Source organism: Sus scrofa, chromosome 13 (assembly GCF_054392235.1).
Source record: "Sus scrofa isolate SSC_HxYL_T2T_F1_AM1 chromosome 13, Sscrofa_HxYL_maternal_Yorkshire_Landrace_v2.0, whole genome shotgun sequence".
Taxonomy (NCBI): Eukaryota; Metazoa; Chordata; class Mammalia; order Artiodactyla; family Suidae; genus Sus; species Sus scrofa.
The window spans coordinates 79737360-79756581 of NC_139395.1; the positions used below are offsets into that span (position 1 = coordinate 79737360).

At 48.1% G+C, this 19222-nt stretch overlaps 1 protein-coding gene across 3 annotated transcripts in view; it reads left to right on the top strand.

The window, feature by feature from the left end:
• Positions 1-18630, top strand: part of LMCD1 (LIM and cysteine rich domains 1) — a 60603-nt gene extending 41973 nt beyond the window's left edge. The window contains exons 4-6 of one of the 3 annotated variants that reach the window (XM_084987206.1): positions 1413-4490; positions 16118-16333; positions 17961-18630. In XM_084987206.1, the coding sequence (XP_084843332.1) occupies positions 4173-4490; positions 16118-16333; positions 17961-18119 (693 nt within the window). In that variant the 5' untranslated portion in view covers positions 1413-4172 and the 3' untranslated portion in view covers positions 18120-18630. The remainder of the gene's footprint in view (positions 1-1412; positions 4491-16117; positions 16334-17960) is intronic. The other 2 variants (XM_021068617.2, NM_001008692.1) reach the window with 2 other exon arrangements.
• Positions 18631-19222: the final 592 nt, after the last annotated feature.

Here is a 19222-nt window from a genome sequence, read left to right on the forward strand (position 1 = left end):
CGTGTGGCCTGGGCTACATTCTTGTCACATGCAGCGAGCCCACAAATCATCCTGCAACTGATGGAAAAAGCACCATACAAACCTTCCTTCTTCACCATAGAAGGCTGAAGCAATGTAGTGGTAAGCTGGAGCTTAAGAGAGGGTAGAGATCCCTATTAGATAAAGTGAAGAGAGGCAAAATTCTCTTCTTTAAAGCTTTGCTTTTTGAGACTCATGTTTTAAAAGAACCTTTTGGCAATTCCTGAGCTCAGCCACCCTTTGAGGTAGGGGTTATTTTACATGCAACTAGCCTTCATCAGCTCCAGGGGGTAGGCAGGGGCTGGTCTGGGGCCACTGAGGGTGACGTTGAACAGAAGCAGTGCTGGGTAGTTCTGGATGCAGGTCTGCCTCCTGTACCCAGGCCTGGGTAAGCCATCAATGTCTCCAAGATGTCAGTGGAAACTAAAGCAAGCAGCTCATAAAAGAGCCGGCTGTGGGCGTCAGGAATTGGCCGGTGAAAACCCCAACCGCTTTGGCCCCAGACTAATCAGAGAAAAGCATCGTCAGGCATGATTAATGCCGGCTCGTAAAGCCACACAGGATAAAGGCGCCTCTGTCTGCTGCATGTCCTGCCTGCCGGAGCAAGTCGCCTTTCTGAGAGTGGATGATTCCCTCCCACTCACCCTTCTGGCTGTTTTTTGTCATTACCCAGTGATTGGGACTGATTATCCTTTAGAAATAGGACTGAATCTTGCTCCCTGTCATCCTTCCCCATCAGAATGAAAACCAGAGGAATGCTGGAGCCTTTAAAGACTGCCTACAATAAACCTAGTTGCCTAGTACTTATCAAGGACTTATTCTGAGCCAGGCTCCATGCTGGGAGCTATACATGCACACGCTCACATGATTTCCCAACACCTTTAGGACTGGACCGGTATGGCCCTCATCTACAGAAGGAGAAACGGAGGCTCAGAGGGGTAAATGGGTGTTTGAAAGCTAGGCAGGATTTGTGGGGGAGTCAAGATGGAGGAGAGGAGGGAACCAGCATCCACGGAGCCTTTGTATCCCGTGTCTTATCAACACCCCACCACTTCCTCTGTGCCGTGCACGACCACCCCCATTACTTTACAGGGGAGCAGACAGAGGCTTGTGAGGAGCCCATGGCAGGGGGTGGCACTCACTCACCCTCTCTTCCACCCCCATGGCAGATATTGCTGATTAGTCAGAGCACTGTCTTCCACTGAACCCTCACTGGGCCTCAGAATCCTTCTTGACACAGCACTCCAGGTTGCTGTTATTGACCAGGATCAGCATGTAACATGAAGCCCATTTACTGCTCTTGCCTGACAGCTGGAGAAGAATCAGAGCAGAACCAGGATTGGGTGGGGTTTTTTTGTTTTTTTTTTAAGGGCCGCACTCGCAGCATGTGGAAGTTCCCAGGCTAGGGGCCGAATCAGAGCTACAGCTGCCAGCCTACACCACAGCCACAGCAATGCCTGATCCTTAACCCACTGAACGAGGCCAGGGATCGAACCTTCATCCTCATGGTTCCTAGTCGGGTTCATTAACCACTAGCCACAAAGGGAACTCCAGGATCGGGTCTTCTGATGGCAGAGTCTGTGTGTGTCCTACCACCCAACCCTGGGAAAAGGACACCTTTCTCCTCCTCTTCCTACTCTTTTGATTTCTCTGCTACAAAAGCCTGGTTCCAGAAACCTCTTCACCCAAGATCTCTGCCACACAGCAAAGCACCAAATGGTTCAGAAGTCCTCGCCAAAAAACTTAACACCTAAACCAATTTTTCCAACTGACCCGAGAAAAGGCCTCTTGCTAAAGGTTTGGGAACATGACCTAGGTCAGCTCTGGAGAGACACCCAGGGTTCTGAGCAGCACAGGCAGCTGATTGTGACACCCTTTCTCCCCACCCTCCCCTTCCCAGGTCCATGCCAGTGGATAGTGATTGTCTGAGGGCTATGATGAGGGTTCTGAGGCCCTCATCAGGGTTGATTAGTAATGTCTGCCACCGGTGAGTGACTAGGGAGTGGTAGCAGGAGTCTCTGGCCAGCCATCACAAAACACCTGCCCTTGGTAGCTGGCTGCTAGGACCTTGCCAATGTCAAGGCAGAGAGCCTGGTACCTACCTGGGGCTCTGAGCTGTGACAGGAACAGTGAAGTCCCTGTCTCCAGGGTCCCACTCAGGAACCCACTAGCTCTGCAGGCCACAGACACCTAGAGCCAGGACAGAGCCATGAAAGGACACCATGCTTGTAGGCTCAGCAAGAGGCTGCTGGCCAGGCCACCGTGCAGGAGCTCTACCACAGGGCTGCTTTGTAAAGCTGAACAGGAAGGGGTGTGGAGCTGAGGAGGCCAGAGCCACACACAGATCCCAGGACTGGGACATGCTGGCACCAGGCAACACTTCCACAGAAATGAGGACAAAGGGAAACTTGCCCAGAGATTGAGGGACTTTTTTTTTTCCTCTTTGCAAACCATCCAACTTATAGAGAGGCAGTAGAGAAGGGGCAGAAACGCAAACTGCTGGGTTCAAAGCTGTGTCTGCCACAGACCAGCTGTGTGACCTTCCAGAGGTGACTTTTCTGTGCCTGTTTCCCAAGGGATAATATTAGTACCTTCCTCCTAGGGGTGTTGTGAGGATTAACTGGGTTAACACAGGTCAGGCACTTAAAAGAGGGCTCGGAACACACACAGAAGCAGCACACAGGTGTTGGCTGTTCCTGCCTTTCATCAAACTACTCCACCCAGGGAGAAGTGGGGAGAAGGCCACCCTTGGAGATAAGGGTGCTCTCCCCAGAGCTGATCGGCTGTGCAGCTGGGGCTGCTTCAGCACTTGGAGCGAGTTAAACTTTGGCCAGGTCTGGATGCCCATTCTGGCAGTGGGACCAAGGCCCTTATTTCTACTTCTCCAAGTTTCTTCCAGATATCCTAGGAGCAGGCAGGCCCCCAGGCAAGAAACAGGGAGGGCTGGTGGGAGGACATCCCTTGCCCTGCCCCTGCTGCCCCTCTTCCACTCCCCAAACTCCTAGGCCCTGTGCCTGCCCCAGACTGATGGCTGTTGGGCTGCTGCATTCTAGTCCTGTGTCGTCCCATCCCTTCCCCCACCTCATAGCCTGGGATGTCCTGCTTCAGACTCTCCTGGGAGGACCTGTACAAGCACTCGCTTCCAGTCCCCTAAATCAAAGCAGGCCCAGGAAGCACAAGGTCACCACGCGATTCCCATGCACCCAAAGCCTGAAACAAGTTTCTTCAAATCTACCCACCCAGCCTGTTCACACAGGAAGCCACCTGCACATTCCTACTGGTCAAGAGAAAAACCATAGTCACCCTGGTCTTCCCAAGACAGAGTCAGGAATCAGCCTCTGCCAGATGTGTCATCAGCCAGGGGACTGCCTGGAGGATGGTGGTGGGTGAAGGGCTTTGGCTTCTTTGGCCCCTCCCCTGGGCTGTGGACCTGGGCTGAGTAGGCTTGAATGCAGAGGTCATCACAGATGTAGTCAAGGATAAATTTGCCTTTCACAGTTTCTCGTGCTATATGGCTTTGACCTTTATCTCCCACTAAGCTCCCCGTGCGTGGGATCCAAGTGTAAGATTTCTGCTTTTACACTTTTAAAAAAGCAAGCAAGCAAACCAACAAAAGGCCAATTGGACATTTATCCATGGGCATATTAATATTCTGATGGGCTATTCCAACCCTGTCGGTATAGAAATGGGATTGACCTAAGACCTTCAACTATTTGAAGATGCCTTTGAATATTTTTAAATTAATAAACCATGAAAAACCTTCTGCCTATAATGATTTAATTATACTTGGCTAAGAAAAGCAATTTTAAATTAGATGGACAATTTTTTTTTTAATCAGAAGGATTGCCATGAGGTAAATGAAGTAAAAATGTTCAGTTTTGAAGGAAACAAAATCCATGCTGCAAAGCCAGCCAATCTAAAATGAACATTGACTAAAATTTCCCCATTCTTATCAGAAATCTGCATATGTAACTAAGCCCATAGGAGAGCATGGAAGCTGCCTTAGGCTTCTCTTGGGTGTGGCCCAAATTCACCCATTTCTTCCTTAAGAATCCCTTGAGTTCTGCAAAAATCTAAAGCAGCTGCAGGCTGTTCACCAAACGCAGCCTGGGTATCACAGTGCTGTGTCTCCTCCTCCCCAGGGCCTGCAGTACATGGAGCTCATTCCCAAGGAGAAGCAGCCCGTGACAGGCACCGAGGGCGCCTACTATCGCCGGCGCCAGCTCATGCACCAGCTCCCCATCTATGACCAGGACCCCTCTCGCTGCCGCGGACTTTTGGAGAGTGAGCTGAAGGTGATGGAAGAGTTCGTGAAGCAGTATAAGAGCGAGGCCCTGGGCGTGGGCGAAGTGGCCCTCCCCGGGCAGGGCGGCTTGCCCAAGGAGGAGGGGAAGCAGCAGGAGAAGCCCGAGGGCGCCGAGACCGCTGCCCCAACCGCCAACGGCAGCCTTGGGGACCCGTCGAAGGAATACGTAAGTCTCCCCCAGCCATCTGCCAGTGCCTCAGGTCTGGCTGAAGCTGCCTGGGCTGGACTGCAGGGTCAGGGCCCCAGCTGCAGGCTTTGTTCCCTCATCCATGTATTGGTTCATGGTCATGGTCCAGTGCCACAACCAAACTGTGGCAGCTCAGAAAAAGGGCATCTAACCATGCTTCGGGGTAAGGGTAGGCTTGGAGGAGGAGCTGAGGCCCAAGCTGGCCTTGGAAGAATAACGAGGAATCACCCAGGCCTTTAGGCTCTGCCAGGAAGACCTGTGTGGTCTTAAAGAGATAAGCATGCATGTAAAAAAAGTGGGGGGGAGGGACATTCCAGTGAGCACATCACCGTGTGACTGAAGTCATGGAGTGTCAGGGGCAGGACCCAAGGCTGGTGAGATCAGCAGAGGCCACATTTCCTGAACATCCATGCCCTCTATCCATTCATCACTCAAGCATTGATTAGTCTGGACTGTCTGCCAAGTCCCAGGAAATCAAACAAGCCCAAGACACTATCCCTGTATTGGGACTCCATGGACTGAGGACTGGACTCTGATGGGAGTGGTGGCAGGCTTGAGACCTGGGCCATTTTATAGCCCCCAGCACCAGCCCCCATCAGCCAAGTGGGTCTCAGGCCTCTGTGTGACATTTGGAGCTAAAAGTCCCAATACAAAAGGTCCTCAAGCAAATCACCTGCCTTGCTGGGAATAGGCTAGCAGCTCCCCCTGTGAAATGCCAGCCCAAACACTGCTGTCACCACATCCAGAAGAGCTGGACCTTCCTTCTCTATAGTGACTCACACTTGTCATCCAAAATCTATATCCCAGGAGTTCCTGTTGTAGCTCAGCAGGTTAAGGACTCAATGTACTCTCTGCAAAGATGTGGGTTTGATCCCCACCTCACTCAGTGGGTTAAGGATCCAGCATTGGCACAGGCTGCAGAGTAGGTCGCAGATGCCACTGAGATCCAGCATTGCTAAGGCCAGCAGCTGCAGCTCTGATTCCACCCCTAGCCCACAAAATCCCATATGCTGCAGGTACAGCCCTAAAAAGAAAGAAAAAACAAAATCTGTATCCCGCATCTCCAGCCCCTGCCCCATGGGCACGTGCATTTGGGATTGCCAACCGATGAACTCTAAGAGAAAATGAAACATATCTTCCCTACCACAGATTTGGTAACAGTGCTGAAAAGACCCATTTCTTAGGAAGAATTCACATCCCAGGGACTTTAAAAAAAATTAGATCCAGTTTCCATGTCTCATAAATAGTCCTCTCCCCAGCCCTACCCTCCATCCCAGCTCTAGTAGCCATCTGTCTTTAACACATAAATACGAATTCCAAGTTGGAAAGCGACTTCTTGAAATCTGTGACCTTTCCCAGTTGCCATTCCCAAGAGAGAAATGCTGATCTGAGAACGTATTTTACCCTGGATTCAGCCCACATATTTGGACAGCTTGGAAGTGGGGCAGAGGTGGCCTGAGACCCCAGGTCCTTGCCAACAGTAACTGTAGGAAACAGCTCTGACACTTCAGAAGCACTGAAACACTGAGATCAAGCGGTAATAGGGAATCTGGAGGAAGCCAAGATTGGTGGGCTGAGCTGGCCAGGGAAAACAGACTTTTCCTTCCTCACACTAACCCCAGTCTTAATTAGATTATTAATTACTGTCTTTAGTAGATTCACATCCATCACTCCCTTGAGGCCCTGCCTTGTCCATCTCTGTACCTGCAGCAGGTGCCCTCAATATAATATTGAGAGCAGCTGCTTCATAAATATGTCATCCATAAATGATGAAACAAATGAGTGAATGAATAAATATTCAAATTTAATTGCTTCTCAAAAGATGAGGACCACTTAAATGGCCATCTTACTGGGGAGAACAGTGAGACATCAAATTCGCAGGCAGGAAGCACCTGCTCTGTGCCAAATGCCACACTCCCTACTTCCAGGTCTTGGTTCAATTCGCACAGTTACTTGATGGGTGGATTTCACCAAGCCCATTTTACATGTGAGGAGTCAGAGATTCAGTGAAGACAGGGAGGCCTTATTGTCTCTAAGGGACAGAAGTTGGACCTGATACTCTTTCTACAAGAGGCTGAGTTCTAAAACCCTCACTGTTATCTGCAATTAACTCCCTGTTTATCTCCTTGAAGCCAGAGCAAATCCTATAAAGGTAGCCAAGTAGCCTGCCAGGCCATGGACTGTGTGTTCCCAGCAACCCCGCCATTAGGCTGTGGGCAGTGCTCAGCCTGTTATGTGGACGCCGGTGCTGGCCGTCCTGTGTGCTGGGCTCCTCTTGTTCTCATCAAAGGGCAGGTAGGACAGGTACCTGAGTCAAGCGGCAGGCCTGACTTTTATTCCTCTGAGGAGGGCAGTGAACTTTGCTAGAAGCAGTCAGGGCCTTTAACTTGAGAGCCCAGCTTCAAGGAGGAAGCATAGACCTCAGACTGACAATCAAATTAGCAATTTATGGGAGGAAAGTAGGCAAAAGGAAGGACATGTGAAAGGTATTCTACTGGAACTGTGTTGCTAACACATGGCAGTTTAGCATCCTAATGATAAGCGTCATTATTGTTAGTGGGGCTACCATTCAGCAGGCTTGCTCTGGACCAAGGACAGCAGCAGGCAGGAGAGCATCTGATTTAAAGCTCCAAACCACCCAAGGATGAGAAGTGAGGCTATGGGATTTGAACCAACCTCTGTTAGCTGCCAAGCCCATCTTTCATATTTCCCAAAGCTTATTCCTTGGAAAGGTCATGGATATGAGGCTATGAAAGGGCCATGGCACCATGTAAGGGGAACATCAGAGTAAAAACAAAACTAAATGTGTTTCCTTATGGCTGGATTTCTCAAAGCCTTGCAGAGGCTATGGAAGTGGTTCTCAAACTAAAATCGCCTGGAAGCCTGCGTCCCACAATAGACTAGTTGGTGCAGGTAGGGCCTGAGAATCTGCATTTCTAATGAGTCTCCAGGTTGATGCCAGTGATGGTCAGGCGTCCACACTTTGAGAACCACTGCTAATGAGGCTTAAAAATCACCTTACATTTAAGCTCAGCCAAAATGATATCACCGATCCAACAAACGGTGAGGGTCTGAGAGCTTTGAACACGGGCATTGTCTAGACTGATGTGGTGGCTCAGTGCCGGGGCTATTCAGTTCCTCAGACCTGAGCCCAGCTGTCATATCTGCACCCCTTGGCCAGCCCCCAGACCCTGGGCCTTCACACAGGTGCCGTGACAGGATGGGTGACCTAAAATCAGCCAGGGCGCATCTGGGCAATGAACTCAAGAGCTGCAGCTGCCCATGCCCACCTCAGGGCCGGTCCCTGAACATGCCATCCTTACACTGAGGTTAGGAGAGGTGGAAACACCACGGGAAATGCCAGGAGAGTCAGCCCTCTTCATGAGGAAAGGCCATAGCAGAAAACCCCAGACAGTAACAGGTTGGCATACCCATTTCACAGATGTGGAGCCTGAGGCACAGGAAGGTTAACTGATTTGCTAGTGAGATTCTATTCCAGGTCCTTCTGCATCATCAGCTCTGGGGGTTCTAAGCCTGTACAGGCATGGGGTCCAGACAGGGTGGCAACAAAGCAAGTGCACATGCATTTATGTTGGCTGGGGTGAGAGGCAGTGTTTTGAGTCATTCACAGTCCGGCCCCATGAAGAATTTGGGGGCCTCTTGTTTGTAAGCCAGGAACAAGGGAAGGACTTGCCTACCCCACCGCAATCCCACCCAGTGTGGGGTCTTGGGAGCTTTGAAGTGTTCCATGGCCAGGGTGCTACCCACCCCAGCAACCTGGACCATTCCACAGCAGCATGGCAAAGCCTTGCATCCACCTCCCAGGCCCCACTTCTGACCAGGATATATCCTACAGACTCCTACAGACTCCTGACCTCAATGCTCTGACTCTGAACCGCTCCACCAGACTGTTTTCCTGCGTTTACAGAACTGACAGGATATCTTCTCTGAAATTAAATATACAGATTTCTTGGGCATGGTCATCTTGCCCAGGAATTTCCGCCTTTCCCTACACCCCAAACTTGTAACTGAAGAAAGGGGAAAGAAAGCCAGAACCTAGCCTTTAATGTAAACTCCACCCTTGGGTATTTTTCATTCCTGCTGGGAGCCCCCCAGCTCCTGCCTACAGGCCAAGCCACGACACCAAAGAAAGTGACTAAAAGCAGCACAGATTGAAAACTGAAGATATTCCTTGAAGTCATATAAAGATATGTTGATTTGGTCCCAAATTATAGCATGCCCTCCCCACCGGCCCCTTTCCCCAGAAGAATGCACAGAGCAAGGACCAGAGTTCTGGGTCTCCTCCCTCTCAGATGGAAACTTACAGCAGCTGGCGGCTCAGCCCTACTTGAGCCCCAACAAGGGACATATTTGTGGGCGAGGGACTTCCAAAGCTTCATCTGAGCAGATGTTTGGCTTGTGGGCTGGTAGGCTGGCTTCCCTGCCAGCGTCTCTCTGGGAATTTGAAACCACTGACCTGCCCCCATGCCTGAGAGCCCCATCTTGGCTAGAGGACAGAGGGTCAAAGGCCCATGAAGCAGCCCCCCAAATTGCCATGGTTACCAGGCTTCTCAACATAGGCCAGTAAAGATATTGGAATGATATTAAAGGAGATTTTCTTTTCCACAGAAAATTCTCTTAATCCCATTTTTTAATACTATAAATACTTTTCCATGTTGCCACATAAGTTTTCACAATTTACCTTTTCTTTTTTTTCCCTGAAGTGGGCTGTGTAATATTCCACTGACTAAAACAGGGATTGGCAAATTTTTTCTGCAGAAGTTAGAGCATCAATATTTTAGCCTTTTGCACTGCCACAGTCAAAGACAAACAATATCTAAAGAGATGACCAGAGTGGTGTCCCAATAAAACTTTATGAAACAGGCCATGAGCTGGATTTGGCCTCACAGATGTCACTCACTGACCCCAAAACTAGAAGAACTATGAAAAATGGTTTTGGCTTTTTATGAGTTACTTGGGCTTTATCCAGTTTTATTTGGCTTTTGGAGGCTAATAGGTGATGATGATGATGGTGGTAGTGGTGTCACCTGCCATCCACTGACTGGTTGTGCCAGGCACGTGGCTAGAGGCTTCACATGGTTGTTTTATTGCACCCCAAGAATTACCCCCTCACTTGTCATATAGCTGGTGAGTGGGGAGCCAGAATTGGAACTCAGGCCTGCCTTCTCACCCCAGACCCTTCACAGACACCACTGAGTAACAGACAGTCCCAGAGCCCCCATGCGGCCCAGGCACCGTGTGAGGCCATTGCAGCAGAGATGACCATAAGTAAGGCTTGTCCCTATTCTGCAGTGTCCCTGTGCTTGTCAAAGCTGGACTCAAAAACACCCCAGGCTGACATCGTCTCCCAAGTGTGGCATTTAGGAAGCCTCCCAGGCCGCATCTTCCCCCTTCATTGAACAACCAGTGAGGAAGGTTTGGTTCAAAATGCCTGATATTCTATGTCACTGGGAGGAGCACACCCTCCTCAAGGACCCGCCCCCAGAAGAAGCAGGAAGCAAAGCCTGGGTTCTCCACCAACAGTGACCACATATGCATAGCATTTCCCACAAGCCAGGCCCTGCCTGGTGTCACAGACAAGGGAAGTTAGGCCCAGAGAGGTGGCTGACTGCCCCAAGAGCCCCCCAAAATGAAGCCACAGTGGAGCCTCATGTCACAGCCCCAGATCCCAAGCACCTGCACACAACCCCCCCCCCAATCTGGATCATAAGGAACATCGGGAGGATGACCGTGTGGGGTAACAGAACACAAAAGTCTGAAAATGCCAGCAGTGATACTGGGCTAGAAAAGAAAAAAAAAGGAAAAAAAAAAAAAAAAAGCCACCACTACACTTGAGATACATGAAGCTGCAGAGCTCAGATGGTAAATAATCACCATAAGAGGAGATGGGGAGATGCTGTTTATAAATAAATTGTTGAGTATTTGTGTTGGAAAGAAACCAGCGCCTGAATTCAAGGCCCTTGTGTTAATATTTACTACATTGCAATGGTGAGATTTTCACAAGGCAATCTGGGGTTTATACTGGGGAGGCCTATGGATAAGAGCCTTCCAGAAGCGAACAGCGTGATTGGGACAGAACTGCTGGCAGCCCCAACAGAGAGATTATGGCTGGTTTAGAGGGTACTCAGTATCTGTGGCTCCGCCTCCAAGGCCAGCACAGCTCATCCTCAGAGACAGTCTTCAGCTGTGTGAGCCTGGGCCGCTGTCCCTCAACTGCTGGCACCCACAACACTTTGTGTACTGGTTACTTCCATTGCAGAAGCCCTAACAGCTCATCAACTCTACATGTGTCACTCCTGTTACTGAGGGCTACACACCTGAGATGCAGTGACCTAAAATGAGGCATCAACTTTGCTCACCAATCAGAGGACTGGGCAGGGCTCAGTGGGGGGTTCTCTATCCAAGCAGCATCACTTGGAGCAGCTCCCGTGTTAAGACAATACCACCAAACAAAGCTGCCACTATCAAATTGTGATCCTTTATTTTCCTTAGACTTAATAGTTGCTGTGATTGTTACTGATGAAGAAACAGATATTCACCAAACTATTGTAAGTTTTGGTCATTATGGATGTTGACATCTGGGATGTGTTCTGTGAAATACTTGTTATTTGGGTGTAGACCTCAAGGTTGTGAAAGTCATGTTTGTTGAGACCTCTGGTGTCATTTTAGATGCTGCTCTAGGTTTCAAGGTGGCAGCTGCTGCATTCTTTGAGACTGAGGAAACAGGAGTCGTTGACAGTTTTGCTGTAGTTTTCAAGGTGGTAGTTATTGAGTTCTTTGAGTCTGCAGAAATTGAAGCTGCGTCTGTTTAAGTTGATCTGAAACTGATCTTCTGAGGCTCATTCACTGGCAAGTCTGGCCCCGATGCTGGGATGACAGAAAGGGCTGGGTCTGGACCAGCAGGGGCTCTGGCTTCACCCTCTACCTCTGTGTGTTTTCTCCAAGTGGTACCCTAAGAAGGAGGCCTCTGGGCTTTTTTCTGCCCCTCCCCCAGAACTCCCAAGAAAGAGCCAACTGAAGTTGTGTTGACTTTTATGACTTACCTCAGGAACCTATAGCATCCTTTCTATCACATTCTATCCTACAGAAGTGAATCACTAAGGCAGGACTGTAATGAAAGGAAGGGAAGAGACACCCCATTGGTTGGAGACAAGTCCAAGAAGTTCCAGCATCACTTTTTCACACCACTATGAGGAGAACTCCAGCCCTGCAAGCTCTGAGCTCTTGAGGTAGCCAAAGCTTGAATGCTCCCTGGCTTTCTCAAAGCACAGACCCAAAGCACAAAATATACAAAGTCTTTCATTTAAACCCTTGTGATTAAGAATCTCTTACCACTTAAACAGGTCAGGACAAAATGTCAGTGGCCCTGGGGAAAATGTCACATGTGTTCTACCTGTGAAAGGTGTGTGTTGTGGTTTCCCTCCACCAGAGGATAACAATCTGAAAAGTAGGCTATGTGGTGAAGGCTGGGGAGCTTCCCATGAGGGGCCTCTGATTTCAGATAGTGCGAAGCATGAATGAGAACCCGCTGTGGTGCTAATGATCAGTGTTCCTCTCTGTGTCTTTTAACCAAGTCTCAGAGGACTTCTACTCCATCGCATGACCTCCTCCACACTGGAAGTCACCTGCAAATGACCACATTGGGCTTTCTTCAAAACAGTCTAAAGTTTAAGCATCCCAGGAATTAAAATTGGCTTTTGCTGTAAACCGAACCTAATTGGTAATGTCATTTTTGCTGAGTTTATATATAAGGCCATTTCTAAACACCGTGTGATCATGGTTCTCCAAGTGTCCCCTGACTTCACCAGCATCCCAAAGGAGTCTGCAAATTCCTCTGGCCCCTCCCAGACCTACGAATGATACACTCCGGGTGGGGTAGGTACAGCAATCTGTTTGAACAACCCACTAGGGATGCTAGGCAAACTCGAGGCTAAGAACATGCATTGCAGCCAAGTCTGGGGTAGTGACAGAGGCTGAAATTCATACAACCTGATTTGCTGGGCTTGTACAGATGGAAAGAACAGAGACAGAAAAACAGAAAGCTCGTGGTAGAAGGAACGACCTGCTGGTCTACATGCTTGTAGGAAGGAACACGGGGCTCCAAACCAGAAACAGATCCTGCCTTCAACCTATCTTTGTCATCTTAGGAAACTTATTTAGCTCCCCTGAGCCTCAACTTTCTGGAAGGAGGGCTGAGTTGAGTAATAGAACATTTTACTTAATCATTATTGAACCCTTATAAACTTCATTAATTCTATTATCTCATTTAATCCATTGCAACAGACCTGTGAAGTTATGAGTATTAGCAGTAGTTTTCCCATTTGAAGAGTGAAAAAGCTAAAGTATAGAGAGATTGGGCAACTTGCCTAATGTCACACAGCTAACCTCCCCTCAACTATCCCCTGCAATTTAGAAACTTAAACCTGAGTTCCAAGGATTGTAGAAGAATAAGTTTGTGCAGGATCACAGGATGCAAGCAGGCTGGGTGTTTTGAGTCTTGGTTGCCAGGCTGCCCTTGGTGGCCAAGGGGCCACCAGGCTGAGAGAGCCAAGACACTGTCAGATGTCTCATCCTTTGAGCCCACAGGGAGGGGGCATGGGAAACAGTTCAGCAGCAAGGAGGAGAAGTTGGTTCCTGACACATGTTGACAGGGCTCATTACCCAGACATTATGTTTTCATAAAATGGCAGTGACAATGTTTGCTTGAAAAAGGGCTGACTGCTGGTAGAAATGGGGCACAGAGCTGGGGACAGTGACAGAAGAGACTCTATAGCAAGGCTCCTGCCAAAGCCCTTCCAGACAGCGCTTCCAAAATGATCTCCTCACATACAGACCAGAGCCAGTCAGGCTCCCCATTACCTCCAGAGTCAAGTCCAACCCACAGTTCAGAACCAACCGTGATCATCCCCAGACTGCCTCTCTGACTCACTTCCTTCCATTTCCTTCTGTGGATTGGGGGCACCTGCAGGTGCCCCCACAGGCACACCGAACTGCATTTACACCTCTCCCATCCCCCACTACTCTGTTAAGCAACATCTGGAAATTTGGCCACACTGACATATCCTGGTGATACCCAACCAGGTATGATGGATGAACAGGAAGCCCCTTCTGTGTGGGAGGAAGGGCGCTGGAAATTTCATTCTGCAAATTGTGGAAAGACAATGCTCACTCTTCAAACAGCTCTAGCCAGACTATTAACACTTCCCAGCTACTCTTAAGAGTTAAGTTCCCATTGTGGCTTAGCTGTAACAAAACTGACCAGTATCCATGAGCAACCATCCTTGCTCGGTGCGTTAAGGATCCGGCGTTGCTGTGAGCTGTGGGTCACAGCTGTGGTTGCAGACAGGGGTCAAATCCAGTGTTGATGTGGAATAGGCCAGTGGCTACAGCTCTGATTCAACCCCTAGCCTGGGAACTTCCATAGGCCACAGGTGTGGAGAGAAAGGAAGGGAGGGAGGGAAAGAAAGAGGGAGGGAGGAGAAAGGAGAAAGAGAGAGAAGGAAGGAAGGAAGGAAGGAGAGAGAAGGAAAGAGGGAAAGAAAGAAAGAACAAAAGAAAGAGAAAGAAAGAAAAGGAAGGAAAATCTGCGACAATCAGTGAATGCAGACTGATCCCTATTTTCTGTTCAGACCCTCCCACCCTATGTGTTCCAGGTGAGCTGGGGCTCATTCACTCACATGCAGAGGGACAGGGTTTCACTTTGGGGACAGACTTATGCCCTTCACTCTTGTGAGCAGCACTGAAGCCACACATCCAGCACAGATCAGCACATCCAGCAGATCTAAGGAACATGGACAGGCAGCCAGGAGCAATTAATCATAAACACATCCCTCATCTGGACATGGTGCTCAACCCCCAATATGCTGAGGGACCACTGTCAGAATATGGACATTTTTGACCATTTGATTTTCTTTCCCCAATTTTGCCACTTTAATTTTTATTTCCTCTTCATATATAAGAGCATAGTAAGTATGCAATTAAAGTATATATAGAATTCTAAGTGTCTAAGCAGCTCTGGATAGATGCCCACCCATCTTTAAATAGCCAAACAAATATCTCTATTGGGGCTGACATATAATTGGTCCTTAGTAAGACAGAGTATTCATCTCAAACCAGAAGTTAGCAAACATTTTCTGTAGAGGACCAGGTTATCCATATCTCAGGTACTATGGGCCAAGAGCCAAAATCAGTGATATCACATGGGTACTTTATGTAACAAGAGAAAAAAATAAATGTCCACAATTTTTGTGAAAGTCAAAATAGAACAGTGTACTTAAGACAGGTTTTTATAATACAAGTTGTATTAGTCAGCTAATGCTAAAGGTAATGTGGGATCCTGGATGGGATCCTGGACCAGAAGAAGGACAATAGGTGAAGTCTCAGAACATCTGGGTAGAGTTTGGACTTCAATTAGTAATAACTATCAATATTGGTTAATGGATCATGACAAACACACCATATTAATGTAAGATGCTAAGAACAAAGCAAAGTGGGTGTGAGGATATGAGAATTCTCTGTACTATCTGCATACATGTTTGGTAAATCTAAAACTGTTCTAAATTTTTAAGTTTATTAAAAATTAATCCTACATAGGTAAAAGTACCATTCAAAGTGCCAGGTGGACCAGTGGGTTTTCATGTAAGGACAAAATGTTGGTCAATATGGTTTCAGATTCCACATAAACTAACTTTTGAGACACTACCACTTGTTGAATTTTATTTTATATTTTTGCCCTTCATCCTCTTCTTTTTTATTTTTTATTTCCCCAATACATATTTTTTTTCCTACTGTACAGCATGGTGACCCAGTTACACATACATGTATACATTCTTTTTTTCACCTTATCATGCTCCATCATAAGTGACTAGACATAGTTCCCAGTGCTACACAGCAGGATCTCATTGAATTTTGATGTACTAGCAAAGAAGGCTATTCCACAGTTACCTGAGAAGGCTATTTAAAAATCCCCCCCTTCCTTTTCTAACGTCATGTCAGTGCAAGGTCAGATTTTCCTCATGAGATTCAAAGAAAACAACATAATGCAAAAGGTGAAAAGGTTCTAAGCAGTTCTAAGAATCCAGAAATTCTCCATCGAGCCAGTCATTAGAGATTTGCAAAAATGTAAACATGCCACTCTCTGTTAAATTTTTCTATTTTGGAAAATATAGTGATTTTTAATTAGAAATACTTATGATCATATGTTGTTGACTTATTATTTTAATGAGTTAATACTTTTGTAATTTTTTCTGTTTTAATTTCTCTTATGGTAAATATCAATAGCTATTACCCATATGAACAAAATCTCTTTGGGGTTCTCAGTAATTTTTGAGAGTCTAAAGGGGCCTGAGAACAAAGAGGTTGGGAATCACTGTGCTAAAGAAGTCCTTTATTCAGTCCTCATGAACCCCTGCTAGGTAGGCAGGATTCTTATTCCACTTTGCAGATGAGAAAACTGAGGAAGAGAGAGGTATAGTCACTTGCTCAAAGTCACCCAGAAAGTAAAGAGACTGGAGCCAAAACTCAAACCTGTGTCACGACGCTCTCCTGACTACCCTGTGTCTTGGGGTCCTTCCTGACCCTTCCAGGTCTGTGAGCTCTGCAAGGGGGTGGCCCCTGCCGACAGCCCCGTGGTCTACTCGGACAGAGCAGGTTACAGCAAGCAGTGGCATCCTGCATGCTTCGTGTGCGCCAAGTGCTCCGAGCCGCTGGTGGACCTCATCTACTTCTGGAAGGATGGGGCACCCTGGTGTGGCCGTCACTACTGCGAGAGTCTGCGGCCCCGGTGCTCCGGCTGTGACGAGGTGAGGGCCAGTTGGGTGGGGTGGATGGGCAGGACCCAGAGGGCCTGGGGAAGTGCGGCTTCACCGATGATGGCATCTGGATAGGAAAGCTGAGGCTCAGATCTCCCTTCGTGCTCTTAGCCTCTGTTTTCCCATCTGCAAAATGGGGCAGAAGTTAACTCCCACCCTGGGGCCTGTTGGGATGGGCCAGACACAGAGTGCCTGTCGGGTCTCATCCTTGGTACAAAGTGCTCAGAAGAATATTTGGGGTATGCAACAGGAGGCAGATGGCCCATGCTCAAACCTGGCTCTGCCTCTGTGAGTTGTGTGGGTCCCTAATTCCTGTGTCTCAGTCTTATGACTTATAAAATGGGAGAGTAACAGTGCCCACCCTGTGGAGTTGCTGTGAGGACAAGCAAGATCATGCAAGAAAATGCTTGGCCCAGGGCCTGACCAAGTAACTAAGAAATGGGTGCTGCTGTGAGTTTTAGGATGATGTAATACAAGATGACATGATAATCCAGCATTCATGTAACACAATCTAATAGTCAGAGAAGCTATGAAAGGGGCTCAGCTCTCCAATATGGGCTTGAACTAAAGGAACACTAAGGTGTATTAACAGTGACCATAATAGTTATGATAATAACAACTATGGTCTGCATGCCTTTGGTGACAGGAAGCTCACTACCTTCATCTTTAGCCACTTGGAGCCAATGTCTGCCCCTCCACCTCCCCCACATTGTCTCTGAGTGCGGTTACGGCCTGTAATTCTCCTACCTCAAGAACATTAAGAAGGCAAAGGGCTGCCAGCAGGCCTGAACCACCACCTCATTTTCGTGAAGACAACTGTACGCTCTCAGTAGCAACACCTCATGCTAACATGCTATAGACTTTGTACGTGAAGTGCCATCTCCATCCCACAACAGCCCTTTAGGGACATTAGAAGCATTATCCCCCATTTTATGTTTGAGAAAAGTGCAGCTCAGAGAGGTCGGTGATGGTCACACAGGATCGGCTTTGAGGATGCCATCTGTAGCCCCACTTGTAGCTCTCATAAACCCCTATGGGACGGGTGGCATTATATCCCCATTCTGCAGATATGGAAACTGAGGCAGAAGGCAACTAAGTAACTTGCCAAATATGTGCTAAGTCTTTAAGTGAAGACTCATATCTAGTTCCAGAATCAGAAGGCACATTTAACCAGTGTGCTGTTCACCCCTTTGGTTCCTCCCGGATGCGAGAGATATTCCAAAGCAATACTTTATTCCAAGCCCAAGTGGCTCTGGGTGTTCTTGGTCTTGAAGACTGACCACTGGCCACTTAGCTGTGATTAGGCTGTCTTCACTGGAGTATGGAATCCCACCTCAGAGCTCAATGGGGCTTTGGGTTTGGCCCAAAGATTATCACAGATGCTAGATACATAAAACCTGCCAATAGCAGAGGGGTTGTTTTCCACCCAAGAAGCAAACATGACCTTTTCCAATTATTGCACTGACTGCCTGAGATTTATGTCAGATTTCTCCACTGAGGCATTTAAAGGTTGAAGCAAGAATGGGGGTGGGGGGGCACCACTGAGAGTTTGTCCACCATTGCACCGTCTACCATGAACGGAACCTGATTGTATGTTTCTTCCACTTCCCCTCTCCAGATAATATTCTCAGAGGACTACCAGCGAGTGGAGGACCTGGCCTGGCACCGAAAGCACTTTGTCTGCGAGGGCTGCGAGCAGCAGCTGGGCGGCCGGGCATACATCATCACCAAGGGTCAGCTTCTGTGCCCGACGTGCAGCAAGTCCAAACGCACCTGAAGGGCCATCTGCCCACAGCCAGCATCCACAGGATCCCACCAAGAAGGAGAGCCAAGTGTGCTAAGGCCATCCTGAGGGTTTGGCGAGACAGCCAGCAAGCAACAAAAAGAGTCATCTTTTTTCCGAGGGAATATATATACTCATATATTGTAGGTTGGGTGGTGGCGGAACCTGAGCGCCAATAGTTTCAAAGACAGAAATGTTCTGAGAAGTCTTAGGATGAAGTTCTTTTGTTTTTGTTGTTGTTGTTGTTGTTTTCCAGTGGCCAACGAAAGACACAGCTGATATCTTGCCCAGGGTTTTTTGGAGGAGTCTCCCAGAATGCAACTCTGAGTGATCCAACCATGTAGCTGTAGAATGGGCATGCTTTCTCGAGATCACCAGGGCTCCTCCAGGAGCAGCCTGGGATCCCAAGAGTCCTTTGTTGCCTCTTTTTCAAATGGAGTTTGAATTTGAAATTTAAAAAACTTGGCATGATAAACATATCAATAAAAGTTTTATAAAGTTCCAATAGGCCCTAATCTCCTTATTTATACCTGGTGGTGATTTCACAGCATCTATTCTGCCCCAAGATGCTGACTGCTCATAGGAATGCTGCAGAAGGCACTGGAAATTCCGGGAATATATATATCAGACCCCTTTTGGGAATGTAGGGCCTTGGGGAAGAACCCCCCAGCCCCCAGTTCTGGGTCCCCCCAAAACACCAATGGAAACATGAATGTCATGGTCCACAGGACACCTGAACACAGCTGCTCTCAGAGCCCAGGCAGGTGGTAAGTGAGCCCCTGTGGGCGTAAGACCAGATAGCGTGTTCAGAGCCGCCAAGCAGGGCCACCTACCTCAGCCAACAGGTGCCACATGGACATGGTGACGAGTGCAGGCCGACCCAAAGGACTTCATGAGAAAGCTCTCTATTTTTGAAATGTTGCCAGGTGAACACTGAACAAGTTGAAAAGATTAGCTCTTTGGGGGAAAATGTCTCCCTTTTCATGGCATCTTTGAGCATGGTCCAGCCCCCAAATTTGTTTCCTCCCCACAATTTCTGAGAAAATACATTGTTTTTTTCTACTTAGGATATAAGTGCATCCCAATCCAGTGGCCCA